At 36.1% G+C, this 19,835-nt stretch overlaps 3 protein-coding genes across 3 annotated transcripts; 2 read left to right on the top strand and 1 right to left on the bottom strand.

Annotated features, from left to right (window-relative positions):
• The first annotated feature begins 704 nt into the window (after positions 1-704).
• Positions 705-3,222, top strand: LOC137715613 (peroxidase A2). Its single transcript, XM_068454957.2, has 4 exons — positions 705-980; positions 2,065-2,268; positions 2,352-2,517; positions 2,606-3,222. The coding sequence occupies exons 1-4, from the start codon at positions 753-755 to the stop codon at positions 3,058-3,060; spliced, it is 1,053 nt and encodes a 350-aa protein (XP_068311058.1). The 5' UTR covers positions 705-752; the 3' UTR covers positions 3,061-3,222.
• A 7,001-nt stretch (positions 3,223-10,223) lies between these two features.
• Positions 10,224-12,513, top strand: LOC137715716 (peroxidase A2-like). The gene is made up of 4 exons (XM_068455056.2): positions 10,224-10,596; positions 11,295-11,498; positions 11,582-11,747; positions 11,846-12,513. The coding sequence occupies exons 1-4, from the start codon at positions 10,369-10,371 to the stop codon at positions 12,298-12,300; spliced, it is 1,053 nt and encodes a 350-aa protein (XP_068311157.1). The 5' UTR covers positions 10,224-10,368; the 3' UTR covers positions 12,301-12,513.
• Positions 12,514-15,633: 3,120 nt separating this feature from the next.
• On the bottom strand, positions 15,634-18,366 carry LOC137716379 (protein trichome birefringence-like 4). The gene is made up of 5 exons (XM_068455824.2): positions 17,515-18,366; positions 16,924-17,116; positions 16,513-16,706; positions 16,270-16,428; positions 15,634-16,175 (listed from the first exon to the last, which is right to left on the bottom strand). The coding sequence occupies exons 1-5, from the start codon at positions 18,291-18,293 to the stop codon at positions 15,803-15,805; spliced, it is 1,698 nt and encodes a 565-aa protein (XP_068311925.2). The 5' UTR covers positions 18,294-18,366; the 3' UTR covers positions 15,634-15,802.
• Between the last annotated feature and the right edge of the window lie 1,469 nt (positions 18,367-19,835).

The following is a 19,835-nucleotide window of genomic DNA, read 5'->3' on the forward strand; positions in this document are numbered from 1 at the left end:
GTTTATGCATCCACCCATTCAACTAATGTTATTCTTTTCTCTTTTTCCTTTTTTTATAAGAAAAGAGAATTTACAATTATTGTCTCGTTTTCTTGCGGTGATAATTATACATTGTTTTCTAATTTGAACTTTGAATTTTAATCAAGATAACATATTGATCGAATTAAAAAACTTATTATCTAAACACACTTCAAGTTCAGGACACTTCTAATTATTAACTAACTTTAGGATTGAAACCTCACCTTTTTTTGAGGGAAGGGTAGCAACATTTGTCCTCCGTATGGCAGATTATATTGCATCCAGGGACCCACGTTCTGGATTCCAGTATATCACCATGGTTCACGTAAAGGGGAAAGGGAAATGAATTCTTTCATATCCCTTTTTAATTCATCAAATCAGGAAATCAATATCGCTAAAATTTTATCTAACGGTTACAAATAGGAGTTCATTTTAAAAGTTATAATAATTTCAACCGTTTGATCAAATTTCAATAATATAGATCCTCTAATTTTGTGGATTAAGAAGAAGGGATCCAGAGAGAATCCTTTTTCTAGGAGAAAAAGGATTTAGATTTTTATTTATTTAAGTTAATTTGAACTTTTTACCAATAAAATAAAGTTAATTTGACATCTACCTAACGCGTGTTTCTCATCTACCAATTCTCTCAGTCACTCCATAAATAGACCTATACCGATTGGCTCACATATGCATTGATCAACGTATGTTAGAAAAATCGTACACCACCTGAGAAAATGCCTCCTTATAGTGCTCAATTGTATTACAGATATGTTTTGGCAATGTTACTAATCTTGTGTGCAAGTGCAGGATGTGGTGATGCTCAGTTGACTCCTACGTTTTATGATGAATCATGCCCGAATGCCACCAGCATTGTGCGTGGAGTCATTCAAGAGGCTCTGCAGACCGATCCCCGGATTACTGCCAGCCTCACTCGGCTTCACTTCCACGATTGCTTCGTCAATGTATAATTCATTTCTTTGCTTCTGATGCCCTTTGTTTGTAACAAATCCTTCTTTGGCCGGTGTTCTTATCACGAATTCCAGTCCGGGATTTTGGTTTTAAGTATGGCCTCAGTAGTTAATGCACCAGCTCGATTTATGGTATTATGCTTATTTAGTGTATAGTGCAAGGAGATTTAAGTGTCTTTGACCATTTAACATAGTTTTGAGGGGGCATATTTGTGAAGAACCCTTTTAATTAAAATAAGTAGAACTTGTAGTTGGAGCCACTATTCTGAAAATTCCCGCTTAGACATCAGATAGCTGGTCACCGTCTCAATTAGTCCCTAGACGTTTGAAAATTAAGAAAGTGCGCCTAAACCCGCTTAGGTGTCCACCTAGGCACCCACTTAGCCCGCCTACGCACCGCCTAGGTTGCGACTTCCACTAGACATAAAATTGATAACTTTCATTTTGCATTTTATTTCTGTCAATAAAATGTAAGAGACTCGTTGAATACTTGGATAAACACTCATTATATGCTTGTTTCCCATATTCACAATATGTCCTAATACTTTATAATCTATATGTTATTTTATCTTGCAATTTACATATCCAATACAATTATGTGTTTTTTGAAATATAAATAAACACTTATTTATACAATATACAATAAATTGCTTAAATTGGTCTAGTCCTCCTAGGGCCCCGCCTAGCCGTTAGGCTCTAACCCGTCGCCAAACTATCGCATAACGTCTTTTAGAACTTTGGTTGGAGCACAAAAAGATCTGTCCATGTTTTCTTTCCTTTTTAACCAAATGGAATTAATATTAGTTTCCCTGAAAATATCTCCATAGTATCAGATGCGAGGTTTAATTAGTTCTTCAAAGATTTAAGCTGAACAACTTATTCAACTTTGAAAACATACCAACCAAGATTACTTTGTATATATTAGCAGCTTCTAAGTTACAGGACTTCGGAACAATGCCTGAGCACAAAAGTGCTTTTATTATCAGCTGCTTCTCTGTTAATAGAACTTCAGGAGACGTAAGCAAAATTCAAAAACATGCAACTTTTTGATGAAAAACACTTGTTGATTATATTTCAGGGTTGCGATGGATCAATTCTGCTGGACAACAGTACCAATCCTAACAGTACCATTGACAGCGAAAAAACAGCAATTGCAAATAACAACTCAGCCAGAGGATTTGATGTTGTGGACAATATCAAGACTGCATTGGAGAATGCTTGTCCCGCCGTCGTTTCCTGTGCTGATATTCTCGCCATTGCTGCCGAAGAATCTGTTGTTTTGGTATACATTTCAAGCTTCAACAACAATTTAAAGCATTTTGTTTCATGAGATTTGGAATTTGAGTAACTAATCTATGGTTGCAGTCTGGAGGTTCTTCATGGACAGTGCTATTAGGAAGAAGGGATAGCTTAACAGCTAATCGCACGGCTGCCAACGAAGCCCTTCCAGGTCCTACTTTTACACTTGACGAACTCGTGGCCAACTTCTTAGCTGTAGGCCTCAACACCACGGATCTGGTTGCACTATCTGGTAAGCAAGCAAATCGGACGGCTGCAAAAAAAATATATCTATGTTCCCTTCCTTTATGGTATCAAAATTTGACATGCAAAATTGACAGGTGCTCACACATTTGGGCGTGCTAGATGTCTAACTTTCACTGATCGATTGTATAACTTCACCGGCACAGGCAGTCCTGATCCGACCTTGAACTCAACCTACTTAGAAATATTGAGTGAGATATGCCCACAGAATGGGAATGGTAGTGTATTGACCAATTTGGATCCTGTAACGCCTGACACTTTTGATTCAAAGTATTTCTCGAATCTTCAGGTTGAGGAAGGCTTGCTCCAAAGCGATCAAGAGCTCTTTTCAACTAGCGGGGCTGATACCATCGACATTGTTAACACCTTCAGCGCTAATCAGAGCGCATTCTTTGAGAGTTTCGGGGAATCCATGATAAAAATGGGTAATATAAGCCCGTTGACCGGAACCGAGGGGGAGATTCGATTGAGCTGCCGTAGAGTTAATGGAGAATCATATGGATTAACTGCTACTTTGGTAGCTGAGTATTAATTAATTAAATAACTTAATGTTATGGAAAAGTAGTTAAGCTTTATGCTTCATATGATGATTGTGATGATCATGACTACGAGTACCGAGCTCACCTTCGAGCTTATATGGCTAGTCCCCCTTGCTCAGTAAACTTAAATAAAAGACAGATCGACTTCACATCCATTTGAAGAAGATATATATTATCAGCTTATATCACGGGATCTCAGGGTTTTCGAAGTATTGTGTTATTTTAACTAGAGACTGAAGTGAATTTTACAATGCAACAATCATGAGGCAATCACCCCACCCCTTCCCTAATTACAACTTTAGTACTTACTAGAGCTCTCTGCTGCGCATTTTCAAACTATAATCATCAACAACAATGAATAATATCTACAAAAAAATTCACTCAAATGGGAGCAGCAACATACTCGCATTTTCAAATACAGCAATCTAGACAACGCACATTTTACTTGAGTAATTACCACAAACCCACAAATTAACACAGTCATCTCCAAATAATTGAAAAACCAAGAGATAGGTGAATCGATACAGTAAAATAGGCAATTCAGTTTGCATTTACATTCTATTAAGTTGACATCAAGAGCCAATATACAATCAAAATGGCGATTTCAAAAGTTTCTATTAACAAAAGTTGCAATGACAAAATATAGTTTCTTTGCAGCAGAAATAGAAATAGCACGTAGTTCACATAAATTTTGTTTGTGCATGTAACATGACAAAATGCATGTCTTGCAAGCTTTGTTGTCGTTCTATCAATCGCAAAAAATAAAAATAAAAAATAAAACAAGTTTTTATGGTCTATGCATCAGGTAACTTTAGATATGGAATGCCCAAAAAGAATATAAATATATGTATATTTCTAATCCTTCGCAGTAGTCCATAATGAACTCTTCGATAGCTCACTTCTTTTGCGAATGATGATCTTCAGCACCGAGAAGGAAACCAGAAACAAATATTCAATAACTATCCAATTTAGCTTATATTATTGTAAATAGTATCGTATCAAGCAATTTAGAAAGAATACATAAATGAATCATCTAACCTGGATTCATGACGACATAATGGAAGAATGTTATGCTTCTAAAACTTGACCAGCCATGAACAAGATGGTGACCTTAACATATCTAAATATATTGCAAGGTTTAAAACCAAAGAAACTACGATGTTTGAAGGGTTAACGAAATATGAGCATTACGAAAGAACATTTTTGTGATAAGTGGGCATAGTTTGTAAAATGTTGAATGATACATAGGCTAAAAAGGAAGTCAGAGAAAAAGCTAAAACTGTCAACAAATCTATTTGGATGGCAGAAATCCAGTAAAAATTAAATCCAAGAGGAGAAAACTTGCTATAGCTCATCTAGTACGGCGACCACGGAATGAGTATATGTGACAGCCGAAAAAGCAGTGGAGGAGGATTGATAGCAGGTTCAGATAGAGGCACGGGCCTGGAGATTGAGCTGGTTGGAGGAGTGGTGGACACGGGTCCAGTACTGGAGCATGTGGATTGTGCACAAGGTCCAAAAGGCACGGGCACAGGTCCAGATTGTGGCGCATATGAAGCAGCAGAGGCAGGCGCAGATGCTGATTGTGGAATGAAGGGCGTGGGCCTTGAAGCAGACATGGGGCCGAATAGGGAAAGGAGGGGAGAGGGAGAAGAACTATAGACATATTTCCAGATATCTTGACCAATAAGATAAGTTGACTAACCCAAACAATATAGTTGGTGGTAGAAAGTTTAAGGAAGGTTGCAGCATTTTGATCGGGTAAAGAGGAAGAAGGTGATGCCATGAGGAATAATGATGGGACGGCCCAGGGAAGAAAGGGAGAGCAGAAAGCCAGGACTTAAGAAAATTTAGACGAGTGATACCATGTAGAATTATGACTCTTTGTATTGATGTGTGAAAAATATTACAATATATATACGTTATATTAATTCCTATTGAGGTGGAAATTCTACACTAATTACAATTAAAAATCATATTTTTATACTACATGCTATAATTACAAAGAGAATTTCTATTAAATTAAGGAAATTGCTATTGACACTCTAAAAATCTTATTTTGTACTTTAAACTTTTTATAAAAAGAAAAAAAAATACATTTATGAAGAATATAGAATAAAATTTTTGAAATGAAAAAATAACAATTTTCTGAATTAATTATAATATAACAGGATTTAAGACCCACGGACAATATTCTCTCTCATTAAGATGAGTAGGCTGCCAAATTTGCCCAAGAGCTAGTACTAGTAACCGAAGACACGCATGCATGCCCTGTTGACTTAAGTACGAAACAAATTCTATACCATTGGTTGCATTTGTTGCATCTGATTATCTCGAATTGGATTAGTTTTAAGGACTAAGCTGGACTGATTTAGACTAGATTAAGCTAGACTAACTTAATAAAGTATTTGGTGTAGTGTTGAACTAAGAAACTAGATAATAACATATTCTAATATAATATTATTTAATCTAATATATATTAATATTTTATTATTTAATCTCTTTTTCTTTTTTCTAAATTCTCTTCTTCTCTCCCGAAAATTCATTCCACACCTGCAGATCATTCAAACAATTGCAGAGCAAATCAAATGCCAATTCCAAATCACATCAAACCTAGTTCAAAATCAAAACCCAATTTAAATCAAAACCAAATGAAAACAAGAATCCCAAGCCACTGCCCTTGGCAGAGAACACGTTGTTGTGGCTTCAACATTTTTGGCCTCCCATATTCCTTCGAGCGCACTGGGTGGCTCACCCACCGTTGGGTTCACAAGATCCTGTCAATTGTGCGAAGTTGACAAGTCCGAGGTCGAGTTCGAAGTGCAGCAAAGCAAACGGCTAGAGTTGGACGGACGACGGTAAAAGCAGGATCTGCCTCAGTTCGAAATTCTAGGTTCAGGGTGAGGCGAGAGGGAGAGAGTGGTGGTGGGCTAGTGGTGTGATCTCGCTAAAGTTGGCGAGTTGTGATGTGATGGTAGCTGTCGATGCTCAAGAGAACAGAGAGCAAAGAGAGGATGAGAGGGAGCATACGAAGACGGAGCAGACAAGGTCTTAGCAATCCCATGGGTTTTGGGAGGTCTCGCTAAGAACTCCTAGTGAAGAAGTTTGGAGTCCCCTTTAATCTCATTAAATATAATACCACTACGGAACAAACAACTGGATTAATAATTAGTCCAGTCTAGTCCAATAACACTTAATAAGGGCAAACATACGCCCCCATTATAATTTTAGTACTCCCTGCTGCTTCCCATGCATGCATTTCAAGATTCCGAAATAACCTTCCAACACATTAATCATTTCGAACAAACCTTTTCCACACATGTGCATGCATGCATGTCTGACCAGAACTAAACAGGTAAATACGTAGACTGTCTTACAATAAAGATATATACTCGACTAGCTCATCACCGTCCAATTATATAATCATGAGATACATAATTTTCTTTTACAGTTTCGCTCCGTTTGTTACACAATACTAAGAAACTCTCTTAACAAGGATATGTTGGAAATTTTAAGTAGAAATTTCATTGTTCCATACTAGTCATTACCAAAAGGTTCTCTCACTTTATAAGGTTTTGTCCTTTATAAAAAGCAATTCAAGTGATGGAACATGGAGAAGAAACTTGGGCTCAACCTTGGGGTTGGATTTTGAGGTGTACTAATTAATTGATAATTAATATATCAACAGACTCAGGCATAAATTTATTATACATAAATCCATTTGCATGATATTTAGAACACAGAAAAATAAAATTATATACATCCATCTGTATGACATTTAAAACACAGAAAAATAAAATTATTCTACAATCCCAAACATTTTTACTAAGAGAACCACAAAGAAATTCTCCAAAAGTCAAGTTTTCTGGTGTTGGAATTCTAACTTAGATCGTTGAATCTTGGTGAAGCTTATTATATATACCTTTATATGCATGACAAGCATTGAGTAGAGACAAAATTTTTGTTTCAAGGACATAATAGTACGCAAGTCTCGATCTTCAGTTTATCTGCTAATATTATTTTGTTTTGTTCATATTCTCTTAAATTATTTATTAATATTTATTATTTATTAGCATACATAAATTTATATTTATCCAAGAGACACTGGGGGCATGATCCTTACTTTAGGTGAGACTCGATAAGCAAAACGTGGCGCTACTTTAGTCCTGTCCCTTTTTATGGGGAAAGATGGGGAAGGACTTTTAGTCCTGCCTTTTAAGTAAAGCTAGCTCTACACTTTCACGCGTACAAATGTTGCATGACCTAAAAGCAGCCAGAGACCCCTCACCTCACAACTCTGTGGGCACTGGGCAGGGCTAGTACACTAGTTTAATGTCGAGGTATATATTCGTAAGATATTTCAGTATAGCGGTATGATATTCATATACTTTATTTTACTTTTTACATATTTTTTTAATTTTTGACCGTCAAATCGGATAAATTGAAGAAAATCAATGAACATAAATTATCAAAAGGTATGTGAGAAGTAAAATGAGGTATGTGGATAACACATCCCTTCAATATACTACCTACCAATTCCCACCAGTTTAAACTTTAAAGTCAAGGCATATATTTTTGTGATAATTCGATACAGAACCAATTCCTACGAAAATTATTATGTTTAATCTTAAAACTTACTTATCAATTTAAGTTCATTGACTTTGATCCATATAATCATTTTTTTTTTTTTTTTGTGGTTATGAGTCCGTGGCAACTTTAAAGCTATGCTTTGTGAATTTATTTTTTAGAACACACTATATACCTCTGGGCTATTTTAGAAATTATATCATTTTAATTATCCAGATTTTTAGTAATTTGACTGCTCCTATTAGTGTGCTTTGGACATGGATTAGAGGTAATCGTATGTGTAATCAAGTTATGATTTTCTTTGGTTAGCATGATATCTCTCCTTATTTGTCTAATTTATGTAGTGTTCTTGTGATGGAAGGGGGAAATTGTAAAGTTTGTTCATGGAGTCCGTAGAGAATCTCGGAAAAAAAGGCAAAAATCCGAAGTCATACAACAAACAAAAATTTTAGGATGCTTTGGAGTATAGAACTCCGAATGTTTTAACAGTTAGATCTTTTTTTTTTTTTTTTTGTATTTTTAAACAAAAAATCTAAAACATTCAAGATATCTCGGAATATTGTAAAAAATCCCACGACAACTAGGCGAGGTCACGTACGGACCAAACCAAGCTAACGATAAAAACAGAACGTGAAAAAAGGAGCAAAAAATAGAGAGACAGCAGCTCCCAAGGACAAAGGCAAGAGGGAAAAGCTGGGAAGAGCAACATGGTCAAGCTTTAAACCTCCCACCCAGCTAAGCCCTGAAAAACTCAAAAGGAGGGGAGGACATGGCAGGCCATCAGATACCCTTTCATCTTCAATAATGGCATGGTGTGTGTTGCAATGACGTTACACCCCTTATAACATCACGAAACCAGACCATGATGCAGGACTAAAATTAAAGTAAGTAGTGGCTATTGTAGAAAGGTTAAATTTCTAGAGATGTTAGCCACGTTTTGCTTATTCAGTTTAAATTTCTATAAATAATAACTCATGTACATATGGAATACGATCAAGAGATAAATATTTTTTACATTAATATTTCTTTTGAACTTTTAAATTTTATAACATCCAAAGGTTTTGATTAAGAATAATGTGGAGGCTTTTAGTCTTAAATAACATGAATGATGACATTGATTATAACTAATATAATATATAAACAAATAAAGATTAAAACTTAAAATGAATAAAAACTGAGAATTTCGCTCAAACAACAAAAACCCTAGAAGCCTAGTTGACTGATCTTGTGGATTCGCAGCCAAAGCCAAGTACATCTATGGAGATTGGGGGATGGAGATTCACTTAAATTCCAACTATGTGATTAATGGTACAATGTTGAGTAGTTGATTGTTTGCTATTTAATATATTGTTGCAAAAAAAATTAAAATTGGGAGGAAAGCAAAAGAAAACAACAAGGAGGGAGGAAGCCCTCCATTAATGCTTTGGTGGTAAGTCATCACAATACGCATGTAACATGTTTATAACATGGATTTTTTGAAACAAAAACTACAAAACGAATAACCATATATGCATGTAAAATGTTTATCACATGAATTTTTTACAACAAAATTCTACAAAATAAATAACCATATGATATATGATGGTTAATTGGATATTATTTCAGGAGGAAAATTGTAATTGAATGAGGAAGGCAACCCATATTATTTCAATGCATTAAAGTTAGGGGTGTGCTATCCACACACCCTATTTTACTTCTCACACACCCCTTGATAATTTCTATCCATTGATCTTCTTCAATTCATCCGATCCAACGGCCGAAAATTAAAAAGGTGTGTAAAAAATAAAATGGGGTGTGTGGATATCACACCCCTAAAGTTAAAGATGAATTTCGTCAATGGCATATTGCAAAACTTTTTTTTTGTTGTTGGAGAGTTATTGACCTAAATGGCAGAGGAGGAAGATGAAGGCTGGACCTAATTTAACTTCACGAAATTCCTTTATCAAAATATTTTACCTAAAGCAATGCCGTCATTTAGTAGCATCTTAACTTTAACTAGAAGCGTTAGATGTAAATAAATATCCAAGAGCTTATAAAAAGTGTAAAAATATTTGTCCCTTGATCTTATCCTGGTATATATACGTTAAATTCTAAAGATGTTATACGTCTTTGTGTAATTAATAGAGCAACAATATCTCTGATACTTCTTTATTTCAACTCATTAATTTATTTATCTACTTATTCAACTAATGTTAGAATTACTCTCATTTTCATTTTTAATAAGAAAAGATAATTTACAAATATTGTCTCATTTTCTTGCAGTGATAGTTATTACATTGTTTTCTAATGTGGAGCTTGAATTTCAATCAAGATACAATATTGATCAAAAAACTTTTTTTATCTGCCCACACTTCAAGTTCAATACGCCTCTAATTATTAGGTGCTTTTTGAATTGAAACCTCAACTTTTTCCTGCGCATCATTTTATCCTCACATGGCAGATTATGTTGCATCCAGGGACCACATTCTGGATTCCAGCTTATCATGGTTGTAAAGGGCTAACGGGACTTAGATATTTATTTATCAAAGTTAAATTTGACCTTTAAAATCCATGATCGACTTATCTACCTAACACATGCTTTTCATTTTTATATCCAATAAAGCTTGTCAATTTGGTGCCAATCCCCTTTCTGTCACTCCATAAATAGACCTACTAATTGGCTCACATATGCATTGATGAACATACGTTAGAAAAATCGATTACCACCTAAGAAAATGCCTTCTTCTTGTAGCGCTCAATTTTGTTACAAATATATTTTTGTAATATTACTAATCTTGTGTGCAAGTGCAGGATGTGGTGCTCAGTTGACTCCTACGTTTTATGATGAATCATGCCCGAATGCCACCAGCATTGTGCGTGGAGTCATTCAAGAGGCTCTGCAGACCGATCCCCGGATTGCTGCCAGCCTCACTCGGCTTCACTTCCACGATTGCTTCGTCAATGTATATTTCATTTCTTTGCTTCTGATCCCTTTGTTTGTTACAAATCTTTCTTTGGCCGGTGTTCTTATCACGAATTCCAGTCCAGCATTTTGGGTTTAAGAATGGCCTCGGTAGTCAGTGCACCAGTACGATTTATGGTATTATGCTTATTTAGTGTATAATGCAAGGAGATTTAAGTGCTTCGACTATTTAAGATAGCTTTTTAAGAAAGTTGAAGTTCTATTATAAGACCAATGGGCAATATGGGGAATAAACCTACTTATAAGTTCATTCAAGATCCTTCCTCCCATCAATATGAGGCTCATTCTTGACAGTTTTAACTAGCGTAGTTGTAAAGAACCCTTTTAATTCAAATGTAGCAATAGAACTTGTAGTTGGAGCACAAAAAGATCTGCGCAGGTTTTCTTTTCCTTTTATCCATATGGAATTAATATTAATTTCCCTGAAAATATATCATAATATCAGATGCAATGCTTTAGTTTTTCAAAGATTTAAGCTGAACAGCATACTCAACTTTGAAATACCAACCAGGATTACTTTGTATATATGGCAGCTTCTATGTTACAGGACTTCGGAACAATGCCTAAGCACAAAAGTGCTTTTATTAGCAGCTGCTTCTTTGTTTATAGAACTTCAGAAGAAGTGAAATTCCAAACGTGCAATTTTGAGATGAAAAGAACTTGTTGATTCTATTTCAGGGTTGCGATGGATCAATTCTGTTGGACAACAGTACCAGTTCTACCAGTACCATAGACAGCGAAAAAACAGCATTTCCAAATAACAACTCAGTCAGAGGATTTGATATTGTGGACAGTATCAAGACTGCATTGGAGAATGCTTGTCCCGCCGTCGTTTCCTGTGCTGATATTCTCGCCATTGCTGCCGAAGAATCTGTTGCTTTGGTATATATTTCAAGCTTCAACAACAATTTAAAGCATTTTGTTTCATGAGATTTTGTAATTGAGTAATTAATCTATGGTTACAGTCTGGAGGTCCTTCATGGACAGTGCTATTAGGAAGAAGGGATAGCACAACAGCGAATCGCACGGCTGCCAACTTAGCCATTCCAGCTCCTACTTTAACACTTGATGGACTCAAGGCCAACTTCTTAGCTGTAGGCCTCAACACCACTGATCTGGTTGCACTATCTGGTAAGCAAGCAGATCGCACGGCTACAAAAAATAAAAAAAATATCTTCACTATGTTGCTTTACTTTATATTAACAAAATTTGACATGCAAAATTGACAGGTGCTCACACATTTGGGCGTGCTAGATGTCAATCTTTCACCAATCGATTGTATAACTTCAGCGGCACAGGCAGTCCTGATCCAACCTTGAACTCAACCTACTTAGAAACACTGAGTGATATATGCCCGCAGAATGGGAATAGCAGTGTGCTAACCAATTTGGATCCTGTAACGCCCGACACTTTTGATGCAAAGTATTTCTCGAATCTTCAAGTCCAGCAAGGCTTGCTCCAAAGCGATCAAGAGCTGTTTTCAACTAGCGGGGCTGATACCATCGGCATTGTTAACAACTTCAGCACTAATCAGAGCGCATTCTTTGAGAGTTTCGTGGAATCCATGATTAAAATGGGGAATATAAGCCCCTTGACCGGTACTGATGGAGAGATTCGATTGAACTGCCGTAGGGTTAATGGAGATTCATATGGATCAGCTGCTACTTTGGTAGCTGAATATTAATTAAATTAATTAAGGTTATGTAAAACTAGTTAATTATTTGTTTCACTCTTATTCATGAAATCATTTGCCTTAATTCATCTATATTTGTTTCACTCTTAATTCATGAAATCATTTACTTAAGGAGAAAGTTGTGGTGTGTACATCTTCTCCTTGTTGCTACTTAGACGTCCTCTGTAATCAGTGTGACATATAATTGAAATGTTATTGAATATATATGTACACACACACACACCCTTATCATTTTTCCACATGGTATCAGGGCGGGTATCCTCAGGCTTGTCTCTGCATGTCCTTGTTCTTGAGTGTTTTTCAGCTTACAAAGAAGGGAGTTTTAATGAAAAGCCCACAGTACTGTTCACTTTAACGAAAAATCACATTTTTACACTAAAAAGTCAATCATATCACTATTTACTTTACCCTTTATTTTGTCCTTATCATTAAAACTGAAAGTTTTCAAACCCTTTTTATTAGTTTCTTACAAAGAATGGCAAAAGAAAACTCAGTTAACTTGGAGGCATCTCCTAGTCTTGAACTAGAAATGGTGATTAAAGGAATTACACCGAACGGCTATACTCCTATCGATCCATTCCACTACAAACATAAATTTCTACTTGTTTGAATTGGAAATCTCAAGTCATAGCAAATTGTATCCAGTGGTGCGAACTTTCTCATTCACTCTGCTTGTAACGAAATGGCTAATGAACAACATACCTTAACTATGAACGAGCAAGATCCTTGTGTACGAAATTTGCTCCTACGAGAGGCTTCAACAACTCCGCTCTTATCATCCACTGAACTTCTAACAAGACACAGACAGATGGATGATCTAACATATTCCCTCAAAGAGAATCACGCACCAACAAAAACTAGGCGCTTTCCTCACTATAATCCCATTATGTTCTTACCATCCAACCTGCAAAAGTTCATCATTAACCAACATAATGGATATTCTATGCTCTTCTAGTAATTGTTTGACTCAAAACACATCCATCAAACAATCCAAAGGCCCGCATGTTTCTATAACTAGTGGTAACATCACCTTTATGCTGCTGAATATTCCTCAATTTTTGAAACCCCTAGTTTCATTTCTACAAATTAAATTAACACAATGGTCAGATCAGATGTGCATAATCGGTGTAGGCAAGTCTTTCTTCTTGGGCCGTGCTGAGTGATCTGATAGGATTAAAAGCACATCACAAAATAGCACACAAATGTCCCATTAATTTTTTTTATTAACACTAAAATTTGTCAATTGTAGCATATGAAAATAAGGGTCTTTCCCGCAAAAGATTGTTTTATCTAACTACTTAAAATGTCACAAAACTGGGCTGCTATCCCTACTGGCCAGCCACCAAAAAATAATTATTAGACTGACTTACACTTATCTAAAGTCTACGAAATTTTATATGCAGAAACTAGACACATAGAGCTACACTCACACAAATTTTTGGGATTTTTGGAGTTGATTTGATATTTAAATTAAATTGAACAAAACCAAGACAGAGACAGATTTTAAATAATAAAAATAGATTGTAGTTAACAAGTTAAGAAAAACGAGTTAGGGGAATTGCTATCCACCATCAAATAATCATGCAAACATGTTATGTTTCATTCAAATTCCTTTTATTTCCAGATGAAGATGCTCAAGTTGGCTTAATGTTAGAACTCAACTTATTACTCTTTCTTATGTAGTATGTTAAGACAATGGCGTTTTCAACTTAACTTAGTCCCTAACATGCAATCTAGAACGGTGTGTTCATAGATTTAACAAGTAGAAATCATTAAGAACGAAAAGAGTTTGAGTCATCACAAGGCATCGTAAGTTCTGGCGTTGTCTTACTTATCCTAGAAATTAGTTCACATGTTAATCGCAATTAACAAGTACTACTCTAGAACATATGTAGGTCCTTATTCGACAAGGCAGACACACACATATTCATAACATTAGAATCCTAAATATGCTTATTAAGTATGCATCCGTAGAAAACACAAAGAATTCATCAATAAGACAAGTAGTGAACCAATTTTCATCCATTCATAAAAGTAATTCAAACGAAATGTCATAACAAAATTGCAATCATATTCGGGGCTTCAAAACAGCCCCTAACTTCTAAAAATTTAGTAACACAATCCTTAAATTAAAATAAAAGATAGACATGAGTTTGAGAAAATAGAATCGAAAGAAATCGACCGAGGCTTCCCTCCCTTTCCTTCCTTCCCCAACGTTGTTTTTAAATCAATTCTTGCTGCATCATTTTCTTCTTCTTAACTCACCTACTAATAGCCATTTAGTGATGACAATAAGTGAGAGGAAATGGTAAAACAATTGTAACTCCTTGGGTAGCCTTTATGCCAATTACTCCCTCTTAATCCTCATCTTTAATTTCATTTCCTTTGATATTTGAATAGGTGTCAACTGGTTTGTTCTTGATTGCATCAGTTTTGGCATCTAGATTTATTGGATTTATTGCTTTCAATGCTTTCTTGTCAGTTACAAACTGCTCAGCCTCTTGAGAACCTTTCAGTGTTAAAACGGCCATAACTTCTTCTAGAAAAATGATATTAACAATCCACGAAATGTTCCAGAAAATAAACATATGTAGCTTTCCAAGCATATAAGGCTCATTCTCTAATTCATTCTTAGGTGTCTGCAACTTGCTTCCAAAGTCAGCTGATTTGCATAGGCAGTTTTGACGAATTTGTTACTTAAAATTCCACTTGTGCTATTTTTCTTTTATTTGCTTGACAAATCCTACGAAACACAAAAACAAAGTAAATAGCTCAAAAATATAAGGAACTAACTAAGAAAAGAAAAATGAATTTGATGTAAAATTTATATAAATATGAGCTTATCATGATCTCACTTGCTTCATTGGAGCATTTTGTTTCCTTCACACACAGAGTACAGATTCATATATGCATATTTCATGTGTTCTTTGCAGGGGGCTGGAGAAGGATTTACAGCTGTAACGTGTACGCCATTGTGACTATTTTCTAAATAAATATCGCTCACATGTAGTACGAAATTAGTTTGGAATACCATCACGATCGCCTATTTGGTGGTAGTTAAGTCTTTCTCCTAAGGCTGTGCTGAGTCTACTGACGGATCTCATTCACTTGCTTCATGTGGACCAGTTTGTTTATTTAACACCGTACAATATGGATCTTCTGCTACTCTGGTATTGAGCATTATTTGAAATAATCAAGGTTGTGTAATCGTAAACCTAGCTAAGCTTTTGCTTCGTATGATGGTTGTGACGATCATGGCTACGAAAGCACCGATCTCATCTTTGAACTTATATGACAGAACTCACAATTATCATCTTACTTCAATTTGCACAAAGATGTTATCAGCTTATATTACCGAGACTCGATTTTACAAAGAATATCACATCATTTTGTTTCCTCCTACAATTCTACTGAAAGATACAACAGAAAACATTTTCTCCAAAACTATTTTGACATGATCCCATCTATACAAGGCATCTGTCTAATCATTTATCTAGGGTTTCTGTTGCTGTTGGTCTTGACGCTGCTGCTGTTGCTGCTTCTGGTTATGTCGAACGAGCTGAGCATATAGAAGCTCATTCCATGTATCAGGAACACCAGGGAGGCACCAGTGACTGCAATCCTGGTATCTCAAAGGTGATTTCCTCTCCTCCTCTGTAAAATTCTGCTTTCTGTAAATCGATGGATGAGCATCCCTCCTGAAATCGGTCATTCTCGTAATGTTTAGATAGAATATTGGCGTCTTCATTCCCGTGATTACTGAGTCAAATATTCTCAATTTTGATGCATATTTTCCTCTAGTTGTCTCCTTTGCAAGTGGCTCTATCAGATCGTGGCATTGCCCTCCCGAATTCCATCTTCCACCTCTGCAAAGGGTAAAAGGATTATGAAGATGCTGTATATTTGTGAACGAACCGTGAGGTTTTAAAAGTAAAAAAGTACTGGATGTGGTCTACGTACCTAAAGTGATTAGGCGAATAGCCCCGGAAGAAAACAATAGTTTTCTCAGGATTTAAGTTGGTATCCACCCATCTTGCCCATGTCGTTAAAGCTTTCCGAAATGCCTCTTTAACGTTCAATACATCATAGATGTTGCTACCCTCTTGATAGTAACCCTTCCTGCAAGATTCTTATATTCATTTAGTATTTCCGAGTTCCGAAAATTAATTAATGACATAGAGTGAGAGAGAGAATGAGTTTAACCCTCTGGAAGTTTTCTCATGAGTCCACCAGTGACCTGTGTTGAAGATGAGAACATCTGCAGTTTTGTACTTATCGGAGGATCTCTCAATCAAATCAAGGCGAAGCGTTTCCTTTATTGATCCATTTGCATCTGCCATCTCCCATTCTTGAACTAGAAATGGCGATCGAAAGAACTCCACTGAGCAATTGTATTCCTATTCATCCACTCCAGCAAAATAAACATGTAAATATTTCTACTTGTTTGAATTGGAAATCTCAAGTCATTAGCAAATTATATCTGCTCTAGTGTTGTGAACTATTTAATTCACTCTTGTCAAAATGAAATTCAACAACGAAACAAATCCAATGGAGAGAAGGAAGAATTTATCAGGCTATGAATTCCAAGTCAGAGACAACGGATAGTGAACATACCTTGAATACGATAGAGTAAGAACCCTCTGAACGAAATTCGCTCCTACCCAAGGCTTCAACAACTCCACTCTTGTCATCCACTGAATTTCGAAGAAGACATAGCAAAGACTCCCACATATTCCTATTAAGAGAATCCCCAACAAAAACCAGTCGCTTTCCTCTCAATAGTCCCAACATGTTCTTACCATCCAATCTGCACAAAAAGTTCACCAGAAACCAGCATCACCAAATCTGAACCAACAAGGTTTATTCAACAAAAACGATACATCGAATGCATAAGCACATAAACATACACACGCAGACACATTAGTACACACAACGAAACTCCGTTGTTTTTAAAAACAGAAATTCAGTGTGAATTTTAAACTGTCATAACAAGTAATTGTTATATTGATCCTCACAAGATTAATTTGCAAACAAGTAAATTTGCACTTATGAAAAACAACCATAACAAGCACAAATTCCTAAAACTGCTAACTTTAGAAGTTGAACTAGTCATGCAAAATTACCTTAATTTAGAAGCAAAACCAAATGCAATACAGTGCGTAAACAAAACATGCTTTTAAATCAGAAGTCAAAACAGCCCTGCACCTTGGAAGATTGCAATGTTTGGGTTGCCATCTATACTTTTCGTAGCGATTATCCGGCCTCTTATTAAGAAAACAATTGAAGGATTCATCAATAAGAGGACAAGAACCCGGAGCATAAAGCGGATACGAATCATCTCTCACCCACATTCCATCAAATAGGTCACAATCATCCCTCGAAAATTCAAAACCAGGCTGAGTTTGACTGCTCTGCTTCTCAGATTCCGACAATGCCTCATTAGCATCATCACTCTTTTTCGAGGTCAATGCCACTGCTTGCCCCAAAACCCCATCAGAATCTTTACCAAAAGATTCATTTTTTCTTGAACCCTCCAGTTTCCCGGAAAATCCCATTTTCCCAGTTACTTGAATCGTAGTGTTCTGGGACGAAGTCTGATTGGATTCTTGGGGCAAGAAAAGAATTGGGTCCGGCAGTTGCGCACTAGCCATCGGAGGATCAGACTGCAAACCTCCACTCTCATCCAAACGCGGGAAATATTCAGCTTTCCAGGAAAATGGGGTTTCCCGGGAAAGTTCAAAAGGGGTTTTGAAGATGTTCTTAAAGCCGAAAGGGAAAGAGTAGCCAGATGGGTTGAAAACCAGGAAGAAAGTGCAAGCGATGCAGAAGAACGAGAAGCCATAGGCAAAGGCGGCGGTTCTTCTGGAGGGGAAGAAGAGTGGGGAAGAAAGAGAGGGCTTGGAGGAGGCCTCTGGTCTTGGGATCGTGGGGGAGTGGCGGTGCTTTGTGGGTTGTGGGGTTGTCTGGCTTGGGGAATCCGCCATTGTTTGAGAGCTTGTGACCGGTGTCGGTGGAAGAGTTGCTTTTCCTTAGTTTCTGCTGTGTAGGCCACTTTTCAGTTTGGCGGTTAGTCTACTTGCACAGTTGAAAGTTGCTCTCTTTTTTTTTTTTTTTTTTTTTTTTTTTGGAAAATTGAAAGTTGCTATTTTTCAACATAAGAATGCAGATGTAATTGACCATTAAAAAACATGCAGATGTAATAATAATTTATGAACAAGTGGCATTTTTTTTTTGTAAGAAAAAAAAAAATTTGAGTGTAATAGCAATACATTGAATTTATGATTGTGATATATTACGCTCGTAAGTGTGATATTAACAAAGTAAACTCATATTAGTATATCAGTGGTGTTATAGATATTAAACTTAAGTTGTTTGTTTTTTATATACAAGTATTATACACACTTAAACTAATGTGAAATACCTTATCCATATCATAAATGTGATAGCAGTATGAGTTCAATTATTTTTTTATTCCATTAGAAAACCAAGATAAATGCTGTAACATTGGATTAATATTTTTATCATTTGAGTATTATCAATTAAATGTTCTGTAGTTAAAGTGAAATCATGAACAGCCAAGAATGATAGTAAAACAAAATTAAAGTGGTGCCCTTTTTCGTAGTAAAAGTGGCATGCAGAGTGGATTCAATGTTTCGAACCCTAGACGTTTCGAACCCCACATGCATTTTTGGGTTTGAAATTTTGATTTTCTTAAATTAATGTAATAATTTCGAATATTCTCTCTCTTTTTAATAATAGTTAAAAAAAGAGTGGAGTCAATGTTTGAAGGAGGAAATTATAATGTGATTAAATTTTAACAGCATTTGTACATAACGAAGCTAAAAAAGGTGACGCAAAAATTTGTTTTTATTTGTGACATTGTTATTTGGTAATGCAAAAAACTGACATAGCAATCAAAGAGCACAATAACAGAAGTTTGCAGAAGTGTAATTTGTAAGGGGGAAGAGATGGTGGCCGGCTTTCGTTTGATGAACGTCGGAAAATGTTGCTTCAGTGAGCATATGAAAGCCATATACATTGATTTTCAAGCAAGGCTAATAACCTAATTTCCGATAGGTGGTGTCAAGATCAATGTGATAGAAGCGAGGCCTAGTCGGAAAATCCGGCATTGTGCTCGTTGTTCCAACCACAGTATAAAACTGGGATTGAACGTTTTAGTAGGATCTGCAATGCAAGCAAGAAGAAAATAGAGGAACTCCCGAAGGGCTGGCGATCTCATATGTGTCGATATTAATGGTGACTCATTTCTTCGGATACAAGAAATTGATGTCCAATTCCTTTTGCCAATAATAAGACTAATTGGATGAAGTGACTAACCGCTTCTTTTCCACAAAGTGCACGATGAGTATAATTAAGTGCTCATATGCCCCGGCTGCACAATGCTGCATTTCTGACTGCATTTAGTTCTGCTTCACTATCAATCGAAAATTTGTTCGCAGTAACAACCACGCTTACACTCTAGTGCTTCATGTTTGAGATATGCCTGGAAAAATTCATGTAACCGG

This window comes from Pyrus communis, chromosome 3 (assembly GCF_041283825.1).
Source record: "Pyrus communis isolate YQ-2024b chromosome 3, ASM4128382v1, whole genome shotgun sequence".
Lineage (NCBI taxonomy): Eukaryota > Viridiplantae > Streptophyta > Magnoliopsida > Rosales > Rosaceae > Pyrus > Pyrus communis.